This window comes from Aythya fuligula, chromosome 13 (genome assembly GCF_009819795.1).
Source record: "Aythya fuligula isolate bAytFul2 chromosome 13, bAytFul2.pri, whole genome shotgun sequence".
Lineage (NCBI taxonomy): Eukaryota > Metazoa > Chordata > Aves > Anseriformes > Anatidae > Aythya > Aythya fuligula.
This window is the reverse complement of record NC_045571.1, coordinates 12,897,292-12,924,651: the sequence shown is the minus strand read 5'-3', so window position 1 is coordinate 12,924,651 and position 27,360 is coordinate 12,897,292. Positions and strand designations below refer to the sequence as shown.

The following is a 27,360-nucleotide window of genomic DNA, read 5'->3' as shown; positions in this document are numbered from 1 at the left end:
TGTACAGCATTGTGGTGTAGACATACAGAAGCTGAGATATTTATTTGGAAATGAGAAGTCTGTTTTATTTGGGCCTGTCTTAATTGCTGGCATGAAATCCTTAATTGTGTCATTAGACTATAAAGATCATCAATATGCTTTGATCTGACAAATAAAGATGCCTTGTGTTCAGGATGAGTCACAAATTTGTGAGTCAGGAGAAACGAATAGATCACAAGTAAATGGCGATAAATGAATAGATTGAAGAGCACAGCATTTTGATGTTGCTAATCGAATTGTTTAAAGGGATTGAAGTGCTTCAAGGCTTTGTCTGGATAATCCAAGGGAGAGCTCTTTAACTAACATTTTGTTTTTCCTTTTTCTATACACAGACAACGTTTCCTGTGACTCCATCGCTTGCAACAAGCCCCACGATGGCTTTTAGTCCCTACTTGAGTCATGTCTCTCCTGGGATGGGCTTAGTTCCTGCAGAGCTTTTACCAAATACTCCTGTCCTGGTTTCTGGAAATCCTACTGTTACAGTACCAGGAGGCTCTGCTGGGCAGAAACTGATGCGTACGGATAAACTGGAGGTATTTGGACGTCTGATTTAATACTGCTAAAGGGAATGAACAGGGCATGTGGGTCCAACTGTTGCACTCTGCTAGCATGATCTCATGCAGTGCAGTGCAAAGTTAAACTTAGACCTCTCCTAAAACCGGGCTGCTGCCCTCTTCTCGGGCAGACTTACTTGCAGACCAATCCCAAAATCTTATGAAGTTACTGGAAAACTGGGAGCACTCACTCTTCTGATTTCAGTAGGCATTAGAGCAGGCATGGAATTGTTGTTTACTGTGTGTGATTTGCCACGGTTACAAAAAAAAATAGGCAAGTAGATAGTCTGCCCTTTAACTGAGTTGAGTGGGAGATGTTTTGGAATGACAACAAGAGGGTGGAAGTAACAGACACTTCCCTTGTCTTGAGACAAGCTTACTAAGTTTTTACAGAAAATATCAAGCATTATGCTGTTGGGATTGCTGAGTACGGGGCATTGGAAAGACATTTCCCCGGCAGGCTTGCCCTGACAGTTGGCTGGGCATGCTGGGACTTAGTGTTGGAGGAGTTGTATATGTCTTTCAGACCCTGAGCAGAGGCTCTGTAGGAAATAAGGGCTGAGGACTTGAATGCAGAGGCTCCCACAGGTGTAAATTATAACACAGGAAGGTAGTGGAAAAGGGTGTCATTTCAAAACATATTGTTTTGTGTTATGTGCTTTGTATTGCATTGCTGATTGCCTCCTTTCTCACGTGACATCTCACCTTTCCCTGCACACAATCTGATAGCATACCGGTATGTGATTTACGCCACTGGCTGTAGGCCTTAGCAGTGTTTCTTAGTTCTTTCATACCTTCAGACAAGGAAGCCTTGAAGATCCATTTTGTGAAACCTTTTTCTCTACCTTTGCTGCTTCAGTGCTCATAACTTATGAGGAGCTGCACGATCTTTTTAAGGCTAGCACTTTTGGCAACTCCTTATGAACACATTGCAGTGGAATCAAATGCGCTGTCATGTAACCCCAAGGTCAGAGTTTTATTATTGAGGGTAGTGAGACTATATGCATGGAAGAGGTTATTCGTATTTAAGAATAAGAACCTGTTGCAAATACCACAGTTTGCAACATTTAGAATTAAAAGTCCTACCCATGAGTATGCTCCATAAAAAGAATATATGTATATACATATGTATATATGTATAAAATTAACCTGGGACACAAATGGCAGAGTTATTAAAATCTTTTTTTTAAAAACTTTAGAGGCTGGGGAGGAATACTGAGCTCCTCAAGTTTTGGCAAAACACCATTGACTTTCCAGGTTCAGGATTCAGGTCACTTTCCGTTTTGTACAAATTCTGTACTTCACTTACATTTGTTAATTGGCATTGGTAACAATGAGTTTTCCTCATCTTGTGAACCAGTTATGAGTAGCACCAGTCGTCCCTGTGACTGTCTAAGTGGTACCCAAGAGCATGGATTTAGAATATACCCATAATTTAATTCAGCCAAAGAACTGATATTCTTTGTTGAAGATACTAAATGAAGAGTAGCATGATGTCTTTCTCAACAATGTGACTTTCTTTTAAGGTTTGTCGAGAGTTTCAGCGTGGAAATTGCACACGTGGTGAGAATGATTGCCGTTATGCTCACCCTATAGATATTGCAATGATAGACACAAATGAAAATACTGTTACAGTTTGCATGGATTACATCAAAGGTCGATGCTCTAGGGAGAAATGCAAGTACTTTCATCCCCCTGCACACCTGCAAGCCAAAATCAAGGCAGCTCAACACCAGGTGAACCAGACAGCTGCAGCTGCAATGGTAAGTAGAGCTCTTATCAAGCTATATTTCTATTGCTGAGAGATTTCATTTGTGTTATATGTGTCATTTGCGGAAGAGAAGAGTATTTTGTAAATTGCTGAATAGAGAGCTGAGAGCATGTGCAGTGTGAATCCCATCTTTCCATCCTTTGTGTGTGCTTGCTGTAGCATGAAGCACTGAGTGAGGCAGTGCCATCTCACCAGTTAGGGATGCAGTGTTGAACCCTGTGATTTTCTGACAAGACGTCATGAGGTGAAGTGCATCAGGCCTGAAAGCAAGTTCAGCAGTACACAGAGCAAACACCTTCCTGCTAAGACGCAGGTGTCAGGTTAGCTTCCTCAGTACACAATGAAAGGAAAAAATATTCATATTATAATATATCCTTTGCAGGGGAATCTTGGCCTGTTGAAGTCAGTAGCAAAATTTCCACTTACTTCAAAGCAGACAAGGTATCAATTGTTCCAGCCTAGCAAACAGGAGGCTTGTGCCTATTACTTTAGCCAAGGCTTAGTGAAATGACAAGTCTCAAATCAAGGATCACTTCCTGATCTGTTTGATACTTAGAGCCTGGTAAGGATGGTCCCACCTGCATTTTAACTTGAATTGTGATTCTAATACCTAGAATTATAAGAAGTCAAAGAAAACTTACCAGCATGGATCAAATTCCTAGGTGGAGTGAATGTTTGCCATTCTGTTGACTTCCCTTTAATGACACCTTCATTCTAGTTGGAAACTTGTCTTCCAACAGTGCATTAGAAAAATCTAGTTGTACTGTTGAAATTGTCCAGAGTGGGGATGACATTGCTGTTATGATTTTTTCTTGTGCCCTCATGGCAAAAAGGGCCGACAGCATCCTGGGCTGCACTAGGAAGAATAATGTCTGCAGATCAAGGGGGGTGATCCTTCTCTTCTCATTCCTGGTGAGGCCATAACTGGAAGGCTGTAGCCAGTGCTGGGCTCCCCAGTGCAAGAGAGACATGGACATACTGGAGTGAGTCCAGCAAAGGATTCACTCAGATGAGTAGATGAGTAGTTCAGATGATGAAGAACTTGGAGCATCTGACACACTGGGAAAGGCTGAGAGGGCTACAACAGCTGGAGAGAGGGATGGGAGAGGGTAAAGAAGACAGAGGCTTACTCTTCTCTGCAATGCTCAGCGAAAGGACAAGAGGCAGTGGGCACAAATTGAAATACAGGAAATTCCATATGTAAGAAAAAAGATTCTTTACAGTGAGGGTTGCCAAACACCAGAACAGGTTGTTCCATCCTTGGAGATACTCAAAACCTGCCTGGTACAGTCCTTAGCAAGGTACTTTAGTTGACATTGCTTTGAGCAGTAGGTTGGGCCTTTCCAGTCTCATCAGTTTTGTGATTATGTGAATAAGCAACATTAAAAAGGTCCTTGCCTCCTTTTTGATTTAGAAGTAAAGATACTAAAATTTTTCTAAATACCTTTTTTAAAGACAGTTAAGAAGGTTGCTTATCATTCATGGTGAAACATAGTACAAAAAAGGGGAGGATTCACAAATGTTTTTCTGGTAACATCAACATTACCTGGAATGTAATTTGAAGAACCAATTTATAATGGAGTATTTATCTATCCTGAACAGTTTATTTGTTATATTTCTTATTGTTTTTATTATTATTGAAACAGCAGCCAAGGTCTGTTGAAAAAGACCCTTCTGAAATTAAACTCGTGTTTTTTTACAATTGACACTTTACTTTTTCACTAATAATCTAGGACACTGCTATTTAACTAAAGCCAATGCATGTTTTATTCATGCTGCCGGCTTCTCTTAAAAATGTAATTAACCTTATTTGTATGCTGTTAACTAGAACCTTTAAAATATTTATTGATGGCTTGTTGCATCACCCTTGCCACCAAAACAGCTTACATTATTCATTGACTTTTTAAGTTTTGATGCACTTACTGTACCTGTTGAGGAATAAGACTTTATATTAAAGCGAAGACTGGTGCCCAGTCTTCTTGGATCAAAAATCACGTGCCAGAAAAATGGGTGTAATAAGGCCTTCTAAAATAGATTTGGAATGATTCCAAATATAAATTCAGAAGACATTCTGAGGGACACAATCCTGCAGTTACTTTTCACACACGAGTAGTAGCTCTACTCTCTGCAACTTGGCTCAGGACTGTGCAGCACAGCCGGGTGAATTGGGTCAGGCTCACTCCCTGGTTCAGGATCACACTTAAGCTGTGCTTGAACCTTCCTTCTTTACCAGTGGTCCTTTTCCTGCCATGAGCCCTCCTGCTGACCTCCGCATGTAGCTGCAGAATTAGGGCTGGAGCCCAGTGCGAGTCCACGTGCAGGTGCTAATCCCCAAGCACTCCTCACCCGCTGTGCCAGCTGCAGTGAAAATGCTCTAGGGCACACGCCCATGATGTTATTTCTTTATTTCTGAAATTTACTGAGGCAAAATAGCTGACTAGCCACTGGGCCAGGTAATTACTCAGACATCCCATGTTGTGCATGCCTCGTCTTTTTAATATATTGTATAATGCATTCATTTTTATTTTTTTCTCTTCACCTCCCCAAAATATGGCTCTCTTGACACACCTCTGCTTGCTGTTTTTGTTACTGTGCTTGACCCCCCTCCCTGGCCCATTGCCATCATGTGCTCGCTGCCTGCTAATTAAGACTCAGCCAGCTGTCAGATCACTGAAGCGACCGCTCGAGGCAACCTTTGACCTGGTACTTGGACCTTTCACCTTCTCGCTTTGCACGTAACCATCTGCATGAAAGCCTTCCTCGCTTGGTCTGTTGTGTTAGTGCCTGGGGAGACTGCCCATCCGGGTCAGAAATGTTAGTGTCCTTTCAGACATGCCGATCCTGCACCCACACGCCACCCATTAACCACGTGAGCTTTTCCTTCTAAAGCCCAGATGTGTTTTGGAGGCACAGAATAATCCTGGGGGCCTTTGTGGTGGCAGGCAGCTCAGGATTTTGAGCGACTTTTTCCAAACTACAGCAGCAGAGTTGTGAAACGCAGCGTTTCGGTGAGGATTTAACTCCGTTAGTTCTGCACTGTGCTGGATATGCCACAGGATTGGGTGGTGCAGGATAGATCCTGTTTGTGCCACTGAAGGCAGAGAGGCTTTTTGTGGTATGCTCAACAACACGGCCTTGCCCAGCAGTGTCGTGCTGGTACTGCCCTTGGCAGGGTGTTCTGTTCGATGGGCACAGACCAAATTTAGGACTTCTCCAATCCTGCCTGTTTCCACTGTTGAGAGAAGCAGAGAGAGCTAAGCAGCATCACAGAGATTTGTGCTGGGAGCTGAAGCAGGTGTAAGGCAGGACTTTGATCGTGTGTTGGGTAAGCTGGGAAGGCCATGGCTACTGCAGCTGGCTCTGGCTCTGGTTCCTCCTCCTATATCAGAAAAAGCACCTGGCTCTGGGTGCCTGTTTGCTTCTGCCTCAGGCATGGGATCTGCTTTGCAGCCTTCTGCTTGCAAATTGCCTTCATGTAAGCTAATTTTGATTATTTTCTAAGCCCCAGATATATTTACCCATCTTTGTGATCCTCACAGTAAGGCAAAAGTCATCCTCCCAGCCTACTGTCAGTTCTGGCTCTGTAGAAGACAATTCCTTCTCAAATCACCCCAATGTGAGGGAATTAATACACCCTACAAAAAATCTAGTCCCAGAGCTGTAGGTGGAAAGGGAAGAGTGGACACAGAGGAGTCCTGAAACCTTCGAGCCACTGTTGCTCGCCGTTTCCAGCATTGGGAAACACAGCTGATCTGCTCCCCTTCCCCTCTGGCTGGGCAGATTCCTTGTATGAGCAAGGGCTCCCCCACCTTTCTCATTCCCTGTGTCTGGTTGTTCCTCACCCCCAGGCTCAGCAGGTCGCCTTCCCAGGGGTCTCAGTGGGATGAATATTCCCTCCAATGCCAGTGAATATTAGCTCAGGCAGGGAGGCTGTTTTTCCCAGAATGGGAATGTTAGCGTGTTTCTTTAAGCTCTGTTTGGGGAAAATTTAAATGAAAAGAGGTTGTGTTGAGTTTGGCCAGAGGCAAAGCCCCTTTGGCAACTTCGCAAGACTTGTGCTGTTTTTGTTGGTGGTTGTGGTGGTTTTTGTGTGTGTGTGGTGTGTTTTTGTGTGTGTGTTTTTATTTTTTTTTAATAGTCAGCAGGCTTCCCTGTTGCAGCTTTAGACAGCAGCATGAGGAAATCTTGTTAGGGGCCAGCTTCCGCCAGCAGGCTGGAATTACACTGTGACTGACACAACAGCCTCTCAGTGCTCACTGCTGGCACAGGCACAGCCCCAAAGCCAGCTTAGACAGTGACCTACGTAGTGCCTCGCTGCCCTTGCCGAGAGCCACCTCGCTTAGGAGACAGTCTGGCTGAGAATGGGAAAGCCCAGTAACTCCCCTACCCTTCCGACCTTCCCCGCTGAACAAAACCTGATCAGATAAGGGACTTTTAATAGTCTTCCTGCCTTGGAATATCTGAACGTTTTCAGCTATAATGTTGGAATATGTCACCTCCTCTGAACCCTTTGTGAAGGCTGCACCAGAGAATGATTTACAGTGCTGATAAGAACACACATCATCTTCAGAGGAAACTGCTCAGATTGGTTCCCCTGCTTGCCAGGGAATGGGTGCAACCTCTGCCCTCTTTCAAATCATTCTATCTGTTGTGACTTGGACTGAAGCAGCAAGTCAGATACGGAGCCAACCCCTCTAAGCTAAGTGCAAAGGAGTGAAAGTGCGATCTGCTCCCAGGAGATACGGATCTGAGGGGAACTTTGAGGCGCAATTAAATTGTTTGTTGCAAAGATTTAATCCAGTTCCTGTCTTGCAAAAAAATAACAAGAGAGAGTTGTTAACCTGCACGTGGGAAATCTTGACTTAGGCATGCATTGCATTTTTGTCTGTCATTCAGGCTGATTTATTTCTATGCCATGCAGAGAAGTGACAAATCTTTTTGTTCAGATACTCATATTCCAGCAGGAATGTGGCTTTCCCAGCCCCAAAATGGGAGACTGACTGGCATTTTTGTAGTGGGAATTGTTCACTAGGATCAGTTCGGGCTATCAAATAGATACTGAACAGAAAAAAAAATAAAATTAACCCCTTCATGAGTGCAAATGGCCTGATCATGTTACAGAAGTTGCATATCTGTGTGCATGTGGAGACAATAAGAATCAGAAAAGGTTACTGTCAGCTATCAAAGGTTACTGCTACATCTGTTTTGACTGAAGTTTGTCCAGAGGGCAATGACAAGCAGCACTGTGTACCAAACAGCAGGGCAAACTGTCCACTTGCCCCACTCTCAGTAGCTGCAGTGGTGATTAACTCAAGAGTTAGATAGGTTGGCAAAAATAGGAGTTCTGCAGGACATGCTCCAGTACGGATGCTTCCCCAAGAGCTGGCGTGGGAGCAGGACACCCAGAGGGCTGTCAGAACAGGAGCAGACCAAGATGGGCTCCGACTCTTGTGCCCAGGGTGCTCAAGTGGCAGAGCTGGCCTCTGGGCTGCACAGCAGCCACTGCAGTGTGCTTCCTTCTTTAGGAGACTGTAGAAATGTTACGTTTATTTGGGCTTCTTCACCCCAGCTGCTGTGTAGGCATTTCCCAAAGGTGCTGTTCAGGCAACAGAAATGGAATTGCTGTAGCTGCATTCTCTCTCGTGCCCCCAAGGGGATGAAGCTGGGTAGGTGGAAGCACAATGTTAGAGAGACAGTAGGGCAGACTGTTGTGCCTTGACATCCCTGTGGCTTGTTCGTGTTTATATGCCACCTCTGACTGCAGTGCTGGGCTCAGGAATTGTCCCATGTGTAAAGAGACAGCACAGTGAGATCTCAAAGCTTTTGGCACTGACAGTAGGGATAATGAACTTTTTGGGGTGGTGACAGCCTTTGGCCAAGAAGCAAGGAGTCAAAAGTCCATTACGTGCCTGGCACAGTTGCTTTGCTATAATTAGTAATTTCTTTTTTCTCAGGCAGATTTTGGAAAAAGCATGTTTTGCAATCAGGCGCAGTAAAGAATATGGATTTAAGCAGCAAGTTCTTCAGTTACTGTAAATCTGTAAAGCACCTCTGATGTCAGTGGAGTTACTACAGTCTCTTACAAGCTGCAAATCTGTTTTGTGCCTGAAGGAACATTCATGGAACCATCATTAAATAGACATGATGTATATAAAGACAGATTTAGTGTAGATATCAGTGGGGGCTCCCCTAAAAATGGAAACGCTTAGATCTTTACGTAGAAAACCTCATCCTAAAATATAGATCTTAAGCAAGAGACTTTGGTTTCTGTCTGATAATGTTTGCTCATGTTTGACTGCTCTCTCTTGATACTAGCCAGAAGAAATCTAGAAAGATATCATTAAGTCATAATGCTGGCACTGGATGTCTGCTAGCATTAGCAGAGGATGTGTGCATGTCTGAGGGCAGTTTTGCAAATGCAATTTCTTCTACTTATTTATTTTTTTAATATTAAAGGTACCCCAAACCACCACGTGAATAGCAATAGGTTGGAGTAATGTTTTGCCTGGAAGTGTCTTACTTAACGTTTCTCAGATGAGCAGTCTCCTATAGCAAATTAACTTTAAAGTGAAACCTGTTTCTAGATGGTGACAAACTGTTGCAAGCTTTTGGTTATATTCTGTTGCGTGTTGAACTTCATGATATTTTAAAATACCTCTTCCCTTGTTGTGTGTTAGTCTTCATGACATTTTAAAACCTCTCTTTCCTTGTGTCCTTTCTTACAAGTACTATGTGTTTGTAGCCTTAGCTCTTCATTAGCTAAACCTCCCCTAATACCCACCCTTCACTGTCATTTATTTAAAAAAAAAAAAAAAAAAGAGGAGTGATAACCCTATGGTTCAGCCATTGCTTTGCTACATGATATAAAACACAACTAGGCAGAAATGACCTGATTCTGCATGACTTCCACGTGCGTAAATCTCATTGACGTCAATGGGAGTGTTATGTGCAAAAGGACTGCAGGGCATAATTAAAAAGGACCCTTTTCTATCACAATGTGGAAAAAATTGTGTTTTTTGCTTGGGTACAATGAGAAGCTGTAAATCATTAGACACGTTTCTGTCTCCTAAGAACCTGACATACTACTTCGCTGTTGAGACATGCTTTTTGAATGATGAGTACCTTACTGAGAGAAGTTCCTGAGTTGGGTTAATGCTTTTTACCAAGTCTGATCATGAAACAGGTTTGACGGGCTGGAAGAAGCACTGTGGTGTGATAGAACAAAAAGAAAGGATTTGCCTGATAGCAAGACCCACCCAAATCTTGTTCGAACAGCAGATTTGTCAATGGCTTTTTCCACTGTTAATAATGAGCAAGCGGTATTTAACTGTTGGAGGCCTTCTTCTAGTGCTGTGCTACTAGAAATTGGGAGCAAGTCCAAATCTACTGTTTGTGAGCTTTGCAGCTGTTGCAGGCAGCAGAGAATCAGGCCTATTCTTGGCTGTGTTGCTCAGCCTCACTAATAACAAGTGGAAATGCATTTTACTATGAATGTGACATTATATGTGTAATTGGCAACAGCTTTCGCTTGACCACCTGAACACATGGGTCAGCTGCATACAAGAGTGCACACTCCCACAAATGTACACATCCATGTAGGCAGGTATTGGAATAAGCAGAGGCAAGCATCCCTAATTTTTCCATGGCACTTATTACTTACGCTAATCTTTTTGTTTTTAAATAGTCATCTACTGTGTTTCTCTTAGCTGGTATGTTTTTTAAATGCTTGTTGCCTGCAATTGTGCTTTGTGGTATCCTGTCCAGATGATCACCTCTTCCCTTCTTCCCCCTCATGCTTTTTTTCCAAGTCAGTCCTGCTGAAAATCTTCCTTAGTGTTTCCTCATTCTGGACTTTGCCCCTGTCTCCTGGTGCATTTACTAACTGCCTACCTAGTGAAGCTGTGGTTACACCTCCAACTTTTACTGTGATTTAGCTGCTCTTCTATTTCCTGTCTGCTAAGTTGATACAGTTGCAGGTGATTTGCAGCCGAGACCCCCTATTATTTATTGCATGCTCTGTCTGCTCTTGGGTCTCTTTTATATTCCACTTGTCTTTAATGACTCCCTTATCCACAGGCCCTGCCGCCTGGTGCACTTCAACCTTTACCAAAGAGGCCAGCACTTGAAAAAAACAATGGTGCCACCACAGTCTTTAACCCAAGCGTTTTCCACTACCAACAGGCTCTAGCCAACATGCAGTTGCAACAGCCTACGTTCATCCCTACAGGTAAGAGTTTCCTTGCTTTCCCCATCATCATTGCTTTCTTTTTATGGCCTAGACATTGAGCTAATAAGCAGATTTATAAGAGTCCTTCACAAAAGAGTATTAGTTTATAAAGTTTCATGTTAAAAAATCAGTGGAAAGTTAATGTATGTTTGACTTTTTTCCTTCACCTAATATAATTTAGAGCTTTTCACTTGTAAAGATCCCTTCTTAGCCTTCTCTTTTTTTCTTTTTTTTTTTTTTAAAGCAAACTAAGAAAAATGTCTGCATGTTTCTGAATTCACACTTCCTGTTTCTCCTCCTTATGGTTCAACTAGTTAATCCCAAATTAATTCTTTGACTCTTGTGTAGCTATATTATGGACTCATGTTAAAATGTTTGGTGGACCTCTGTGTAGAGCTGTCCACTCACTTCAAGCTGCAGGTATCTTTCTAACCTTCTGTCTCAGTGACCTACATATTCCAGCAGCTGTGATGTTTATGGAGGGAATGGCTCATCTTTAGTAAATACAAATTATATAATCCTCTTTAAAGTCATATATTTTCCTCTTGCGTGTCTTTTGACCAGTATGATAACCTAAGATTTTTAAAAGCAATTTAACTCCCAGCTTTTATTGTACCTTTAAGGTCTCAGAGTAAAATTGAAAGATGCAGTTCAGTAATTCATATAGAAACTGAAATATTGGCATGGCAGATGTGATAGCTGACTAGCCAATTAACCTCTTCGCTGCAACCAAATTAAAACCAAAACCTGCTTAGTACTTAGTAAGTACTGAAAGTGGCTGAAAAAGGAAATATTCCAGAGTTGATAGCTCATTTTTAGTATCATTATTTTCATTGCAGAGCATCATATGAAAATGAATGCCTGAAGTTTTTAATGTCTACTGCTGTATTCATATGCCAAATTTTATATTTACAAAAACATACAAAGTCTTTCTCTGGGCTGTCCATGCAGTGAACATGCAGTGACCCTGGACCTTGGCCTTGCCATTCCCTGAGGTCAGGGGAAAAACTTTGAGATATCCCAATATTGACACCAAACTGCATTTCAGGTGTGAGCATGGATTCAGAGAGCTGAGACCTAAACACTGGGTTCATGTGGCCTTTATGTTACGAGAGTACTTGGAAATATTCAGAATTCAGTAGATGCCGGAATGTTTTTCCTGGGGAATTGGGTCTTGTATGAAGAGATGGATGGAGGGACTAAGCCGGAGCCTTGTGCTCTGCAAAGTGCTCTTGGAGTAGATCAGCTATACCAACCTTACCACAACTTTTTCAGATTCCAACTAAAATACAACCTCAGAAAACAGACACTTTTTAGAAAGTGAAATCTGTGAGCTGGCTACATGCTTCCCTCCCTTGAGGTCGCAGTCTTCAAAGCTGATATAAAGACCTACATTTCTGATGCAAGCACTATAAATTAGCTTTTACCCAGAACTCTTGTAGTGCTGTTGTGCCCTGTCTCATGGGAACAGAATTACACACAGGCAGATGTGTAACAGGTCTATTTACTGGCATCTGCTCTCATCTGACGATATTAACACTGGTCAGAGGAGTAAATTTCCAGTCACAGAGTGAATCTCTGATGAATTTACACATCCACATTTTCCCTTCCTGATGCATCAGGCTGAAAATCTGGTCTAAGCCTTTGCAGCACTCTTGAAAGCAAAGCAGAGAGGTGGCATGTAACAACTCACATGGCTGGGAGTGGAAGTGAGTGGTTGTTTTTGTTAATTTCACCTTTTCAGTTATTGAGAGATCAGCATCATGGTTTCCCATCGAGCCAGGGGCAGTCAGAGTGAATATTCAAAGTGGTGTCAGAACTGCAACTGTTTCAAATCTAAAAGCAACTGCCTCTTTCAGTTTAAACTAGAGACTTTGAATCCCAATCCTTGCTTTCAGGAGTAAATTGCTTTTAGAAAATTGGTTTTAACATGAGTGTGTTTTTCCTATAAAGCAAATTTGTCTGTTGACATCATCAGAAAAAAATCAACACACTTGATATCAAAAAAACAAAAAAAAAACACCAAACAGCCCTGATTTGTCAGATAGATCACATCACCTAATACCAGGGTTGGAGAAGAAATACTTTTTCTACTACCCAAGAATTCAAGAATTAATTTGGTTTGCTATGTTCTCTTAAAACTGAGTTTAAACTATCTATGTATCAACATGCAGAATCTGTTTTGCATGTGCTTAAATATTGAATGCTGCAAAGAGAATACCTGCTTTTTAGTTAAAGTGATTTCTAACACTGAAGCTTCACTAATGAAATATCCCTTTTGTTCATCTTTCCACGCTTCAATGCATGGTGTGCAGGGTCAGTTCTGTGCATGACACCCACTGCAAGCGTTGGTAGGTTTTTCTACACAAACTTCTCAACTTTTCCTAATCTGAAAGAGACAGCAAATTAGTATGCATCAGTGAGAACCTGGGTGGCTGAGTGGTGTGACTGTCTATCCACTGTCTTCTTTGAGGCTTAAATGGTTGTATCCCTTTTAATTTCTGTGCAGTGCAGTGTTTTGTGTGACTAATATGAGAATCCAAGGCAATGCATTCCCACCCCTATTTAGTTCTGCTGCAGAGACAAAAATCTGTCAACCTAAATGTCTTTATAACCCATTTAAGTCATCTAACAAAAGAAATATCAATGGGAGGTTACTCTTGGTTTATTATTTTTGTATCAGGTGTATTAGCATTCAGATTTTTGGTCGTCCTTCTGAGGACATTTTAAGAGACTGTTTTAATAAAGGCTTTAAGAAGGAATGTATCCAAGGTCAGCCCCTTTACCAGAGCAGGGTGCTGCTTGTACAGTGAGTGAAGAAGAGCTTAAACTGTGGACCAGCTGAAGATTCATCTCTTTTTAGTAAATTGTCAGTTGTGCAGGTACAAGTTGCTGTGAGGAGGTACCAGGGATGCAGTGAGGCTGAGAACATGCTCTCTGCTGCTAACATACAGTCTCAGGATCCGGCATATGCTAGGAACCTGTGTGGGTCTTTGAGGGACCCTCCCCTCTCTCTACGGCTGCTGGGTACAGCAGGATGGGTGAAAGCTGAGGTTTCATCCTCCAGTCAAGGTTATGCAAGACTGCAACCATCCAGGAGCGTAGCTGCTTCAGCCAGAGTGAGAAAGAGGGGAGCAGGAGCTTTGGGAAGAGAATAGAGCAGGGCCTCCAGGGAACCATTTGGGGTAGCCTGAAAGCCAGCAGCTTTGGCAGCAATGGCTGAGCACTCTGCTCTTGAACCTCCCCATCCTTCCAGGCTGCTTTATCCACCTGAGGGTGATCCTGCGGGGCAGGAGGCCCTGTGGGCACAGGGTTATCCCGCTGCTGAACCCTGCCATCGCTCCTGCAGACCCCAGCTCCCAGTCCTGATGAACTTTGCTGAATCCTATGTCTGTGCTGAGATGGGCTGGGTGGGAGCACACACAGACAAGCTATGGCTGTGGATATACCTGGGTGACCGCAGTAGCCTCTGAACTGTCCCCATGGAAGGCCAGGTGTGTCTCCAGGGTTTTGGTGCCAAAAAGTTCACTGCTATCTGCTGCTCTGCGCCCAGGTCTTTCCTGGCCAGGAGGAGAAATCAGTGGCTGCAGGTTGGAGTGATCCAGGGCAGCATCCTCCCCATCCTCCCGTGGGTTTGGGGGGTGGCTCTGTGCACCCCAAGAGCATCCCCTCCAGCTCCGCGCTCCATGGGAAGTGCAGCTTCGAAAGGCTGCCGAGCTCCCTGCTGCTGCGTTGTCCTTTCAGATGCTCTTCCTGCGAGTTGTGACCGTTTGAATGCATTCGTGAATTTCTCCCACTCGGCCTCCTCCCCTTTCTATTCCCTCCTACCTCGCAAGGAGGGAATTTTGCCAAATCCTCTAGAATTAGAGCGGAAAGGAAGCACGCTGGATTTGTGCGGAGAGAGCTCGGGCTGCTAGCCGCTCGTCTGCAGTGCCTTCACCCCTGTACTGTGCCGAAACGTCCCCGCTAGAGAGAGGCGAGAAAACCCGGTTGAAGAGCCGCTCTGCGGCTGCTGGCCCGGCGAGATCGTAGCCGTGAAATGGGCCCTGCCAGCGGCTCGCTGCAAAGTGCATCATGTACCTCTGGTTCCTGGCGGGGACGGGGAGGGGAGGGAAGGGGATGAGCTTTCCAAGGCGGGTGGGAGGGTGCGCTTGCCAAAATGTCCCCACCCAAAGGAACGTGCACTGGCTGTGTCTAACTCCCCACGGGTGCGAGCTGACGTGGGCTTTTGCTAGCACACCCGCCCTCCCCCCCTTTGGAAATTTGGCCCTCGGAGTCTAATACATCATTGTTCTGCTTATAAATGTACTAAGTGTTGAGAATGTTTTGGTTTTTTCCTTAATTATAATTGTAATTGGCTTTTCCCCTTCTCTCTTGTTTATTTTTTTTCCCAACGCTGTCTTGCTTTGCACTGTGATTGCATGCTGCGCCCCGATGTGTCCTTCATGACGATGTCACATGGCTTGTTGCTGTGATTCCTGCCACGCCCCCAAATCCACCACATGTTGCCATGGTTACATATATAAAAAAAAAAAAAAAAAAAACGCTCCACCCTCCCGTATGTCGCTTCCATGGTTCCCTTCCGAAAGTGCCCATGATGCACGGTGCTACGCCCACCACTGTGTCTGCAGCAACAACTCCTGCCACCAGCGTCCCCTTCGCTGCAACAGCTACCGCCAATCAGGTTTGGCCCTTTCAATGGCTTTCTTTCACGTGTTCAGATCTCGAGGACCGGGCGAGGGCCGGATCCTGCGCAGTGCCGAGCGCCTCCGGGTCCCGCTCGGCTCGGCGCAGGCTCGGGCGCGCAGAGGCAGCGTGTGCGTGTGTGTGTGTGCGTGTGTGTGTGTCTGGGGATCGGTGAGGGGGCACCGGTGCTGGTCCTGCTGCGGTGTCTAGCCCAGCCGGAGAGTAGGGATGGGCGATCCTCAGGGGTGTGTGGGCTCCCGGAGGTCTGGGCGCTTCTCTGGCAGCGTGTCCGGCTTCTCCAAAACCCCCGGGTCCTGAAAAAAAAACAGGCTGTAAAACTCCCGACGATGCTGTCGCACTAGACCTGCAGCACTTCTGCTTTCAGTCTCAAGCAGAAATACCACCCCGAGCATCCTACCCTGTGGTATTTTGGCATGTCCTCTCCTGGCTGGAAAGTGGAAGTGGGAACACGAGGAGGTCTGCCCCAGTGCAAGATTGGGCTCTGAAAACAATCTCCCCACTCCCCCCAAAAAAATGAAAAATGGGAGTGAGGCAATGAAGTCTGAAGCTTATTTCCATCAGTAACATGTCACCCATCCCTACAGAAATTACTCTGGATGTGCAGTACGTGCCATTGTAGCACTGCCATAAGTGTACAGGACTTCATGCATGTCTGCCAAGCCATAATTCTCTCCAAAACTTTCCTCTGAAGATACTGAGTTGTGATGGCTGCTTCCGCACCAGTCCTGAACTGTATATGCACAATCTGTCCTAGTGATGCTTCCTGATAATTTGGTGTGCCACAACTTTTCCCAGTTAGACCAGAGAAATTTCAAGTGCTTTCCCCACCACTCCCCAATACCACTTGTAGCATTTTTTTAGTTCTTTGTCCTGCTCTCAGGTTTAGAGCTGTAGCAAAGAAAATGGGGTATCACTTTATTCAATAGGATGCTATTGGGCATGCTGAACGCCAGCGTTATCTCAGGGGGTATCCTGTAGTCTTTTGCTAGTGCAAGGTCATAAAGCTTTCAGAAGAAGTTTTGCCTGCATAAGTCCTCAGCAGTTTTTTACTGCTTGCAGTAGGTATTGCTATTCTTTTTGTGTGCTTTGTTGTAATTTTCAGGCAGAGAAGGTCTTACTCATACTTGTATCAGTCATGAGAAGAAAGCAGAGATTTCTGTGCAGTGTTGCTCTGTGGCTATATGAGTCTGGACAAAGTTACGCTCCTTATGTTTCAGCCAGCTAGCTTCAGGGCATTTTGTCTTACTTGTAGTCCATGGAGTTAAAATCCCAGTACAATTACCTCCACTCCACGAGGCATCCATAGTGATGCAACTGTGTTGTACTTAATGTGTGGCAAAATAAAGACAGCTTGGGAATGGATCATGTTTTATAAGACACTGATGTACTTACTAATGTGAAACTGAAGACAGAATGAAGAGACTTTTCTCAAGGCAATGTTTTAATGTGTTGTGTTCTTTGTTTGTTTTGCTGTAGATATCCCAGTTATCAGTAGATGAACTGAGTAGCAGCATGTTTGTTTCACAGATGTAGAAGTTCCCGATAGAACAGTAAGTTGCTTTTTGGTATTTCTCTTTACAGTGGAGTACTTTGTACAAGGGCACTGCATCCCCCAAAAGGGGCTGGTTTGGGCAGAGGGACTGAGCCTGCAGGACCCCGCTGGCTTTGCTCTCTGCCAAGTCGACAAGAAATTCAGCAGCTGAAGCACAGATATGGACCAGCCTTGTAATTTACAACAAGCCATGTTTTGTTGTGCCTAAAATACCTGTTTCATGGTATTCATAGCCTCCTGTCTTGCATCCCCCTGAGCCTGGCAGTTGTGTTTACACGTTACTCTTGCTCTGCACAGCTCCCAGCTGCCTGTAGGTGCCTCAGGGGGTTGTGCTATGGATGGTAAAGACTGCTCTGGTAATGAGTCAGCTGAAAAGGGGAAACTTCTGTTTTGCTGTTAGTGGCATATTCCTTTTCCTGGGGTAAGCAAGACTGGGTCATCAGCAGCTGCTGTGCCTCAGCAGGACTGGCTTGGTATGGGCACAGATCTGCTGTTAACTGCAGTAGGGGCCTGGCCCATGACAATTTGCTTTAGAGGTTCTTGTGCATCTTTAAGATGAATGCCACAAGCAGTGTCCTTCACACTACATGGAAATCCTGGGCTTCCCTAGGCTGCTGGGTTTCTCTGAATGTGAATAACAAAGTTGTTTGTCCTTTTCTTTGACTTTGAGTGATTTAAGGCCTTAGCAGCAGTCATTTTTCCATTGCTTTTATTTGTAAACATTAGCTAATGTTCGTAAGAGAAAATCCCTTGGGGCTTTTAGTTCATCGCTGTGTTTTTCACCCCAAGACGCAAAAGAGTAGTTCAGCCACTTCAACAGGAAATCACCAGATTTTCCCAATGCAGACCATTTAGCGTGCACAGATAGGCAACCTATTTCTTCCATAGGTCACATTTACAGGCAAGTACTTAAATGCTGGAAATTAATTTGGCAAGCAATTCTCTAATTATATCTCTAGTAAATGACAGAAGTTACTCATGTTGGTGGTGGCCCTTATCTCTGGTGACCTAAATAAGCTGTTGTGTGTATAAATGGCCAGCTAACTGTGGCCATCAACCCCTGTTAGTCTAGGGGTGAACACTGAGGTATTCCTGTCAGTTGAAAATGTTCTGCATTATGCAATGTACTGCTCTCCTAAATGACAGACAGATGTGTATGACCATGTGTATGACCCACCAGTCTGCCAGAAGCTCTTGGCCTCTCAACACCTCACAGCTGCAGGGTGTAAACCCCCTTCATAGACTGGTAGAAAAGGGCTATTTCTCCCACTGTCAGGAGCCCTTGTATTTTGATCCCATATCTGTGTTGTTTCCTACCATATCCATGTGTAAACTAAAGGCCAGCAAATCTCCCAAGCACACGTCGTTTCATGCTGCCACCCAAGCATGTGAAGTTGTGCATGTGCTCAAGTTTTTTTTTTGCCAGATAAGGATCTTCACTGACATTTCTCAGTGCCAAGGGGTGAATTCCCAAAGCTGCTGTGAGTAGGAGTTTTGTTATAGAAATACTTGCTGCTCTGGCAGATGTTGTTCTTTTTCTTCATGGTTGACAAGGTCCTGGTAGCCAGGCTGACTAGCCTAGCTCTTTACAGGGAGGATTTTCACAAGTATATCCAAGGAGAGAAGATTTGCTCACAGAAGAGGGTAACCTGGGCACAGGGTGTGTATGTTCATATTTTGTCTCTGAGCCTGATTCATATTTGGCTCCCTAGGATTAGATTTTCATGTGAATATATGTGGCTGCCTTCAAAGGACATAGGAGCCAACAGTGGTCAGGGATTCCTCCGGTCCTCTCATTAGTCACTCTCCACCTGCCTTCTTGTCTCACAAATGGAGCTGTTATTCTCCCACCTCCCTATTTCATAAATTGTTTTTTCAGCATGTGTGAAGCACACTGGAAATGGAAAGCCTTAAGTGCAGACTAAAGAGGATGCCAAGTGTGTTATTAGTAGTTTCATCCTACATCAAAATTGAGAGAATAAAACATTGTCTCTCCACAACATACAAATAGCAACCTGTTGGGCAATGCAGTGGGGGTGTAGATGTATCTTAGTAGAATGACTTTATTGATGAAAATATATAGCTAGCTTCACATTCTTTCTTTGTTCTTTTTTTCTTTCTCCTGCAGCAGACCATGTTGAAATTCTGAACCGTAAAATTATGGAGCACCAGGACTTCTTGGTGGGAAGCTGCGCATGGCCTTTCTGTATATATTCCCTCTTCCCTTCTATCGTTCTCTACCACCTCTACAGTAAGCCTGTTGCAGCCTACATGTTAACCAAAAACTGATCAATGGGAATGTCAAAAAAAAAAAAAAGGAAAAAAAGAAAAAAAAAGAAAAAAAAAGCACTATAGAAACAATTAACAAACAGCGCTCTGTTATATGAGATATACAAGTAGAAAATTATAATAGACTTTTATAACACATTACTTTAACACACTTAATCATTTTATGACTACCATCCTGATAAGTGCATCTGCACAGCGGACTGTTGGTTTACTGTATACTATCGATGGATAAATGTTTGTCTTGTTTTTAAAGTGTTATCTTACTGTTTTGTTTACATCATAGTCTATTGATTTGTTTTAAAGTGTACATCATTATCAAGTATACTCAATACCATTTTTTCATTATTGTTATGTCTTAAGTTTTCATATACTGTAGGTTTTATGGGGTTTTGTTTGTTTTTTACTAAAAATGTTATTGTGGGAAACAGGAATTATGTGCTTGAAAAACACGACGCAGGAATGTTCTGCCCTTTTCTGGATTTTGCAGTTAATGTCAGCTAGAGTTGCTTGTGTTAAATGCTCCTTTTATCATGGAAAATTTGCCTTCAAGCAGAGTCTCCAAATTTTTAGTACAAACAATATAAAAGGACAGCTGTCATTTTAGTCCAGTTCAGGGTATTTCTTTAAATACAGTGAGCTCATTTTGGAAACTGAAGAAAAAAGAAAAACACAAAAACCCAATCTCAGTAAGGGGATAAGAAAGATTTGCTCAGATTATGGTAAGCATCAAGGAATTTCTGCAGTTCTGTTGTACGTTGAAGTGCATTCTCAGCTGCAAACGGCGCACAATCTTTCTTGCTGTTTTCATGGTGCAGTGAAAAAGAAACATGTGGATAAGTAAGATGGCTTCAGTTGGGCAAAGATGCATTTGCATTGGAGAGAAACAAATGCCAACTGTTAGCTATAAAACATGTAGCTGGAGCAGGCCCATAATCATGACATAGCCCAAGCTGGGTAATACCATGAAGACTGGGCTTGTTTTCTCTAGGCATGCTGAAACATTTCCACCTGAAATCCTCTGTGGCTCTTTGAAATTTTGTCAGCATGCACCAATTCTTTAATCACCATTGTTCATGATTCGGTGACTTTTCCCAAGATCTCTGGCCCTTTAAAGCAAACACAGCAGTAACAAACCAGAAAAAAAAATCAAAGCATAAACATTCTTTTTAATGGGGTTCTTGCAGGTCAGTGGATGTATTTTGGCACCTTCAACTTGATCAAGACCAACGTTTGTCACAACCAAGGGCTAGTTTTCAATACCTCCTCCTCAAGCGCATGAATAAAACAGCTTCCAGCTGAGCATGCTGGGCAGCACAGCCTGGTGTCGTGCTGCCTTGCTGAACAATCTGGCTACACAGAATGCATTTTAGTTCAACAATGCAGCTAAATTCATCCCTGTCATAGCTGTGTAGTATCACTGGCATTATGGAAGAAATGGATTTGCTCCTGTAAATCCACGAACTCCATAAACGTATCAAGTGCTAGGAGAAAGACAGTCATTATTAAATACAAGCAAGAGACAAGTTCCTAGTGTCCTGCCTCCCTGGATTCACCGTGGTCTTGTAGAGTGCCAAACTCTGACAAACAGGTTATATTTTCTTTTCCAAGTTCCTTGGCCTTGGTTAGAGAATTTCCTTGCCCCCCTCTCCTCCAGTAGGGGCACAGATACATTGATAGACACGTACCTACATGGACCACAAGTGATAAAGGGCCGTGTGGAGCACAACAGGTTTGTCCCTGATGAGGCTCTGATCAGCTGCTTGTGGCAATTTATTCATGGCAAGAATCTTTGAAGAGTCCAGCTCAAAAAGGCCTTGAGCCAGAAGGGATCTTTCTATTCATTTCAGCAGGCTTTGAACCAAACCCTGAAAGAGGGGAAAAAAACATACACCCCTAACCCTTAATCATGAACCTCGTGTTTTGACAGTCACTTGTGTCTGTAGATGTTTCCCAGTCATCACCATTCAAAAGCAAGATGGTGTTGCCTGAAATTAGTGACTCTCATTTATATTGGCTACCACATACCTGTTCTTTTAACCACTGAGTTTCTGTTTCCCAAAACCATAACATTGTTAGTGGAAAAAGTGGATTTGAGTACTTCCTGTTTGAAATTATTTGTGTATCAAAATGGGTTTTGCACAACCTGTGCCAGTGCCTCAACAAAGAACAGAGCTGATCTTCTTAAGCCAGAAAGGATGCATTCAAGCTTGTATGGCTTTATGAGTTAAAGGAGGTTGGAACTTTTTCAGTGCTAAATGGATTTTTGTATATCTTGACACTTTGATGTAACCTCCTATTTTATTTATCTACTTAAACATCTGGCATAGATGTGCATAGAATGTAAACCTAGAATACAGCTGTTTTCACGTCACATTTAAAGCACTGAAAAAAAAACGTTTAAGGATTATTTTTTATTAAAGAGGTCCAATGAGGGATGTTCAGGGTAGTTATATTAGGTGCCACAACAGTTTTTATATTGCTGGCAAATTTAGAGTTAATTTGTAAATGAGTTTAAGGAAAGAAAAGCTTGAAGCACTAAACTTCACCAAATTCAAAACAATCTCGGCAAAAAATGCCATTTTGAGGTAGCACTATTTAAACTAGTTGTGCAATGACTTGCTCTAATTTTCTTTGTTCAAGAAAGAAAAAAAAACAGTCGACAGACTATAAATTTCCTAAATAGACTATTACAAAGTCACCAAGCTAGTTAGTGACTCTAAACAAATGTCATAAAAGCATGAATATCATCCTTTATTTGACAAGAGATGTATGTAAGTTTGTTTAAATCAATATAATTTTAGTGACATTTTTATAAGCTTCCCACTTTCCATGAACCTATATTTTTTATTTATCCAAAGTTATTTCTCTTTGTCCATTTCTCTCAGCCTTATGCAAACAATATGCAAGAAATGCTGAAACTTGGATAAAACGGGTCATGCAGAGGGAAAATGAAAGCTGAGATTGATCATTTTCACGAAAAGGTTGTTAGTAGTTTCAATAATAAGTACTACTACTAAACTGTAACATAAGCAGACAATAAAAGAGGGATTTAAAATAAAATGGATTCATAAAACTATTAAGATTATTTTTGTTAAATACAGTGTTTTTAGTAGTTTGGAACATGATTTCACAATCAGCCGTGTTTTTTAGTTGGAAGTTTCTAGCTGATGATTTTTGACTTTGTATTTTTGCATCGTGATGTTCTAGAAACCATTACCTCCCTGGCCAGCCCGCGCTGGCCCCGTTCCTGAACACTCTGAAGCACTTTTCCTCTCTGCCATACGTGTCATTTCGCACTGCACTCGGAGTGTTCATGAACAGTGGCGCGGGCGGGCTGGCCGCGCGCTCTGCAAACCACAAGCGCCGTGCTCCTGCCACGGCTCCAGCAGCGGCTGCGGAGCTCCAGATTCCTGCGGCGGGGTCCTCCCAGCGTGCAGTCGGCTGCAGACCACGGCGAAAGTCCCGCCCGAGCGGCTGGAGCTGTGCAAACCGTACAGGCAGCGATGGAGATGGGTATGTGTCTCTTGTAAGGTGCATCGGGTCGGATAAGGAGACGTGTGTGTCTGATGAGATGTCTTCTCCACCTTGCAGACTCCTTGCTAACGCAGTAGAGTAACTCTAGGACATGCTAGTACACAATGATTGAGAAACTGGAGTCCTCATTTTTTTTTTTATCCCTTGTACATTTCACATACATGAAAATTGAAAAAGGTGAAATTTATGAGGAAAATCTAATTTCCCATTCCTGTTGAATGGATTTAGTTTGATATTGACCTGATTTTACCATGTGCCTGTTGAAGGCCTTAGAGTATATACTGTATGTTAAAGACTGTAATAACATTAAAAAAAAATAGTTGATAGCCTAATCCAAATGTAAATATAGCTACAACACATTGTTACTAGGCTACAACGCATTAATTCATGTCATATATTTTCATTTCTTTACCATTAGTTTTTAAGGTTTTCATTATTGCTTTTTTGATATCTTTAGTAACTAATGAATTTAATTTTGAAGGAGAGTTAGAGAAAGTTTAAAATTTTTACTACATGTATTCAACCCATTTAGTTATATTCTAAACCAACACTGAAGCATGGTAAGGTATAGAATACAGTCCATAACTAGTTTGTATAGTTTACAGTTTAAGAACAAAATTAACTTTGTATGTAACTCCTACAATGATAGATTCATTGTTAACTAATTATATTAAGTTGTTGTTGCTATGGCAACAAAACTACAACATGGCTACCTTTGTATACATTATTTGTGAAATTTTCACATGTAAATTAAAAGTGATGTGTAACAGTATGAGCTTGTTAAAGGTACAGTTCGATACTGTCAGATAAAGATATGATTGAATATTTTTAAAATCCCAAAGTCCCATGTGAACGCTGAATTTGTGTCTTTATGTCACTTTTTCAGTCAAGAAGTTTACAACACATGGATTTAGAGTCAGGTTTTATAGCTTGTAGAAATTGTTGTGTGGCAAGGGTTATTCCACAGTATTTTAACTTTGAAAACACGACAGCCTGTATTTACGACATAGTGACTGGTCTTTCTTTCATTTCACGTTCACCTGCATTGTGGGAATTCAGAATTAATCCGTTTCAGTACTGTAGCTCTGCTTGCAATTTTGGTTTGTTTTGTTTTCCTAAAATTGAACACTCACATGATTATGTTACGATCAGGGCTAAATAATTAAACGTGTAACTATTTTAATACTAATTTATATTAGCAAAAACTGTACATAAGAAAAAATATTGTGGAATGACCCTGTAACAGTGTTGAAGATACAAATATGCTGCAGTTAAACTGATTCAGTTAGTGTACGAATGTGTGAGACACACCTTTTTTGCACTTATGTACATAGTCCACGAAAGAAATCCTTGGAACTTATTTTGAATATAAAAAGTCTGTAATAATACAGGAAAAGTTTGTAAAAGAGATAGGTATTACTAAGGCTTTGAAAAGGAGGAGTTTTTTGCTATAAAACTTATCTGAAAGCATGATGTTGCTTTGCTGTTGTAAAAGCTTTGTAGTTTGCCATAGCTTATTATACAGCAGACTGATAACAGGTCAGCTCCAACCTGCAGCACAGAGAAATGGGAAACAGTGCTTAATTAATTAGTAAGGTCACTAGCAAAGATTTTTTTAATCAGCCTACATTTTCAAACACACCCTAGGTCATGCTTCTGATGCTTTGTATTCTCGGTGAATCCTATTAGGACTGATAAGTCAGTGACAGCATACACACGTTTTTCCTAGCACCTAATCCTATTTCTAGCTGGAAGTGTTTATCTCTTATAGGTGGCTGTCATTGCAGCAAGTGTTTTAAATCCCAGAGGGAGTTTGAACTGGTGCAACATGCTGGTTTGTTGTTTGTTTTGGTTGTTTTGTTTTTGCTGATTTATTTTTTTCCTTTTTCTAAACCTTTTGGGGCAAGCTAACCAAATTGAAGTGACCAGTGAGCAGTGGAGGAGCTGTTTCGTATTGTCCTGGGATAGTTTTCTCCTGCTGTGCCCCTTCCGTAGTGCTCATCTGAGAGAGCCAAAGGTCCTGGTCAGACAGCAGTGCTGCACAGTGCTGCCTGCCATGAGGAAGCTGTTAGATGGATGCTGGGCAGGGAAGTGAATGCTAATCGTGGCACTGTGGCCAGCTTGCTTCTTCTGGCTGGGGTTAACAGGCCCTATTGTCTTGCCATCAAAAGGGAGTGCAACCATCCCGCCCAGCCTGCTGAGCAGCAGCACAGTGCTCCTCAAGCATCTTCTGGGTAGAAAGGGGCTGCCCGGTGGCTGAGGGCTGCATGGCTCTGGTTCTTATCTCCCTGTAGTCGGTCACAGTTTAACAGAGAGAACTGGCACTTCCAGAAGGACCTGGCTGTGCATTCCCTGTCCAGCCAAGGCTGCCCCTGGTTCTTTGGAGTTGTCAGGCTGCCCTCTGTACAGCACGAAGCAGCCCACAGCCAAGTGTCAGGAATCCCAAGCAAAGACCTGTGCCCTTACTAGCCAGGAGATGCTCTCATATGCGGAGCTGGTTGTCCTTTTGTTTACTGCTAAGCATGTTGCTTTGCCTAATGAAACGTTAGTCGTAACAGAGAAAACAGAAGATGAACGGTGTAAAATATCCTTCCCCTCCAGCAGATTCCTAATTCCCAGCAGCCCTGGGTCCCTGGGCTCTCTTGATTCCCTTCCCACTCCAGCTCTATTGGTTGTACTGGCAACTCTCTGCAGTACTGAGTGTTTTTTGGAAAAGCTAGAGGGCCTGTACTGACCCACTTAGTTTTTGGTTGGAAACAGTTGTGGGTTTTGTTTGTTTGATTGATTTTCAAAATGCAAACCTCAGATTTGCTTTGGTAAGGTTGCTGGTTTTGCCACAAGGCTGGTCCCAGCTCAGCCTGCTGAGCTGAACACCCAAAACAGTGCCAGTGGGTGGTGGCACCCGGTGTCTCTGGCTGCCTTTCCTGCCCATCCCAGGGCTGGGGGCTGTTGTGTTGCTGCCAGGTAACTGCTCTTCAGCCACCGCTGCTGGTGGCTGTCTTAGAGATTGCTCTCTTGACATCGTTGACAAAATGTCCTCTACCCAGACTGTATTTCACCATGTGGTTTGTTTAAACAGGTGGTTTGATGAATCAGAACCTGAGCATCATGTGGTCCCAGTGTCTTTAAAACAGTGGGAAAAAAAAATCAGATGTCTCTTTGTGGGCGTTACAATAACCTAGATTTTAGTATGAAATAATCAGCAAATTCTAGTCACTGTGCTATTAAGGCTTCCCTTTGCTGTAATCAATTTTATAATCAAGCTCTTACTCATTTCTAAGATTGAGAGAAACATATTTTGCACTATGTGAAATGAATCGTAGCTGGTAAAACTTCCTTGGGATATGAGTATGATCATGACAACACTGCTAAAATCTTTGCTAGTGATCTTTACTGACATCTCTATCATCAAAAATAACTCTATATGCCTCTCAAATGGGATATTTAAACATGCAAAATAACACAACTATTAAATAAAATGAAGTTATTCTTTCCAAACACACAACAGAGAGAATTACCTGACACCGAATTACAAGGTTCCAGTTCTTTATTACTGTACACAGATGCTATTTGATAGTGGTGGAAGCCAAATGATTTTGTTGCCATGGCTTTTGTATCCTAGCAGATGAGGGGATGATAAGACCATTCTTAGATTGGATTATGGGATTTTTTTTCTTTACAATTAGCTTTCTTTCAGTTATATTTATATTTTAAATCATGAAAATGAAACTAAACTCCCCATGCTCCTTATTATATCACCTGACAACAGATCACTTTTTTTTTTTTTAATAGAGAATTGTATTTTAGGCAATCAAATCAAACAGAGAATGTTCTAAATTGTCAATTTTTTAATTTAAATAAATAAAAACACTTATACTGTACTGTGTAAAGTAGATATTTGAAGCACATTCTTCTTTTCATAGGCATTTCTGGTAAAACAAAGTAAGGGAAACATTAGGAATCAATTTAATGGTATAGTTTAGAATATATACAAACAATTACAGTTAGCCCTGTGGAATTGTAAGAAATTAAAACATCATCAGATTCAGACAGGCATAGGCTAATGCAATATTTCAGTTCCATAACACAATAGTTCATTCCCTCAACTGCTACCAACAGGGTGTACGCTTTGAATTTATTTTTCTTTTTGCCACGTTATATTGCTGTAGTGCTTGTACGTGCTTTAGAAATGTGCATAATGCTACTCATTTTAGTATGTTACTTCTATATTGTTATTGTTTATTTTTTGATCTTTTAATAAAGTGTATAAAATTCTTGGTTATGTTTTTTATGGATCCATATCTACACATTAATAGGAGTTTACTTTAAGAACTTTTCAAGTTCCAGTTTATTAGTCCCAATCTTTAAAGGTTCTGATGTAAAAATAATAACTAATGAATTTGATTCAATGTTATATCTAAAGTGTAGAAGAACAGAATAAATTTCTTTCCAGAAAATACTTTCAGTATTTTGAATTCTGTAGCCAGTGCCTCCTCTTTATTGGATGCATTAGGCCTATCATATTAAAGTTACTAACACAAGAAAGAAATTTGTATTTTAGAAAAATAAAAGTAAAACTTTCCAGATGCTGCCTTTTGGTTTCTCTTGTGCCTTAGACCTTCTGAGACACATGTGATGTGTTATGTTTGTTTTGTATTTTTCCATGCTTCCTTTCTGACCCTATCTA

General features: G+C 42.3%; 1 protein-coding gene across 4 annotated transcripts in view; it reads left to right on the top strand.

The window, feature by feature from the left end:
• The window catches only part of MBNL3 (muscleblind like splicing regulator 3), a 64,886-nt gene extending 37,754 nt beyond the window's left edge, over positions 1-27,132 (top strand). Inside the window, exons 3-9 of one of the 4 annotated variants that reach the window (XM_032196293.1) lie at positions 372-572; positions 2,120-2,356; positions 10,441-10,591; positions 12,907-12,942; positions 15,181-15,275; positions 16,775-16,848; positions 18,979-27,132. In XM_032196293.1, coding sequence (XP_032052184.1) covers positions 372-572; positions 2,120-2,356; positions 10,441-10,591; positions 12,907-12,942; positions 15,181-15,275; positions 16,775-16,831 — 777 coding nt within the window. In that variant the 3' untranslated portion in view covers positions 16,832-16,848; positions 18,979-27,132. The remainder of the gene's footprint in view (positions 1-371; positions 573-2,119; positions 2,357-10,440; positions 10,592-12,906; positions 12,943-15,180; positions 15,276-16,774; positions 16,849-18,978) is intronic. The other 3 variants (XR_004253860.1, XM_032196294.1, XR_004253861.1) reach the window with 3 other exon arrangements.
• The last annotated feature ends 228 nt before the right edge of the window (positions 27,133-27,360 follow it).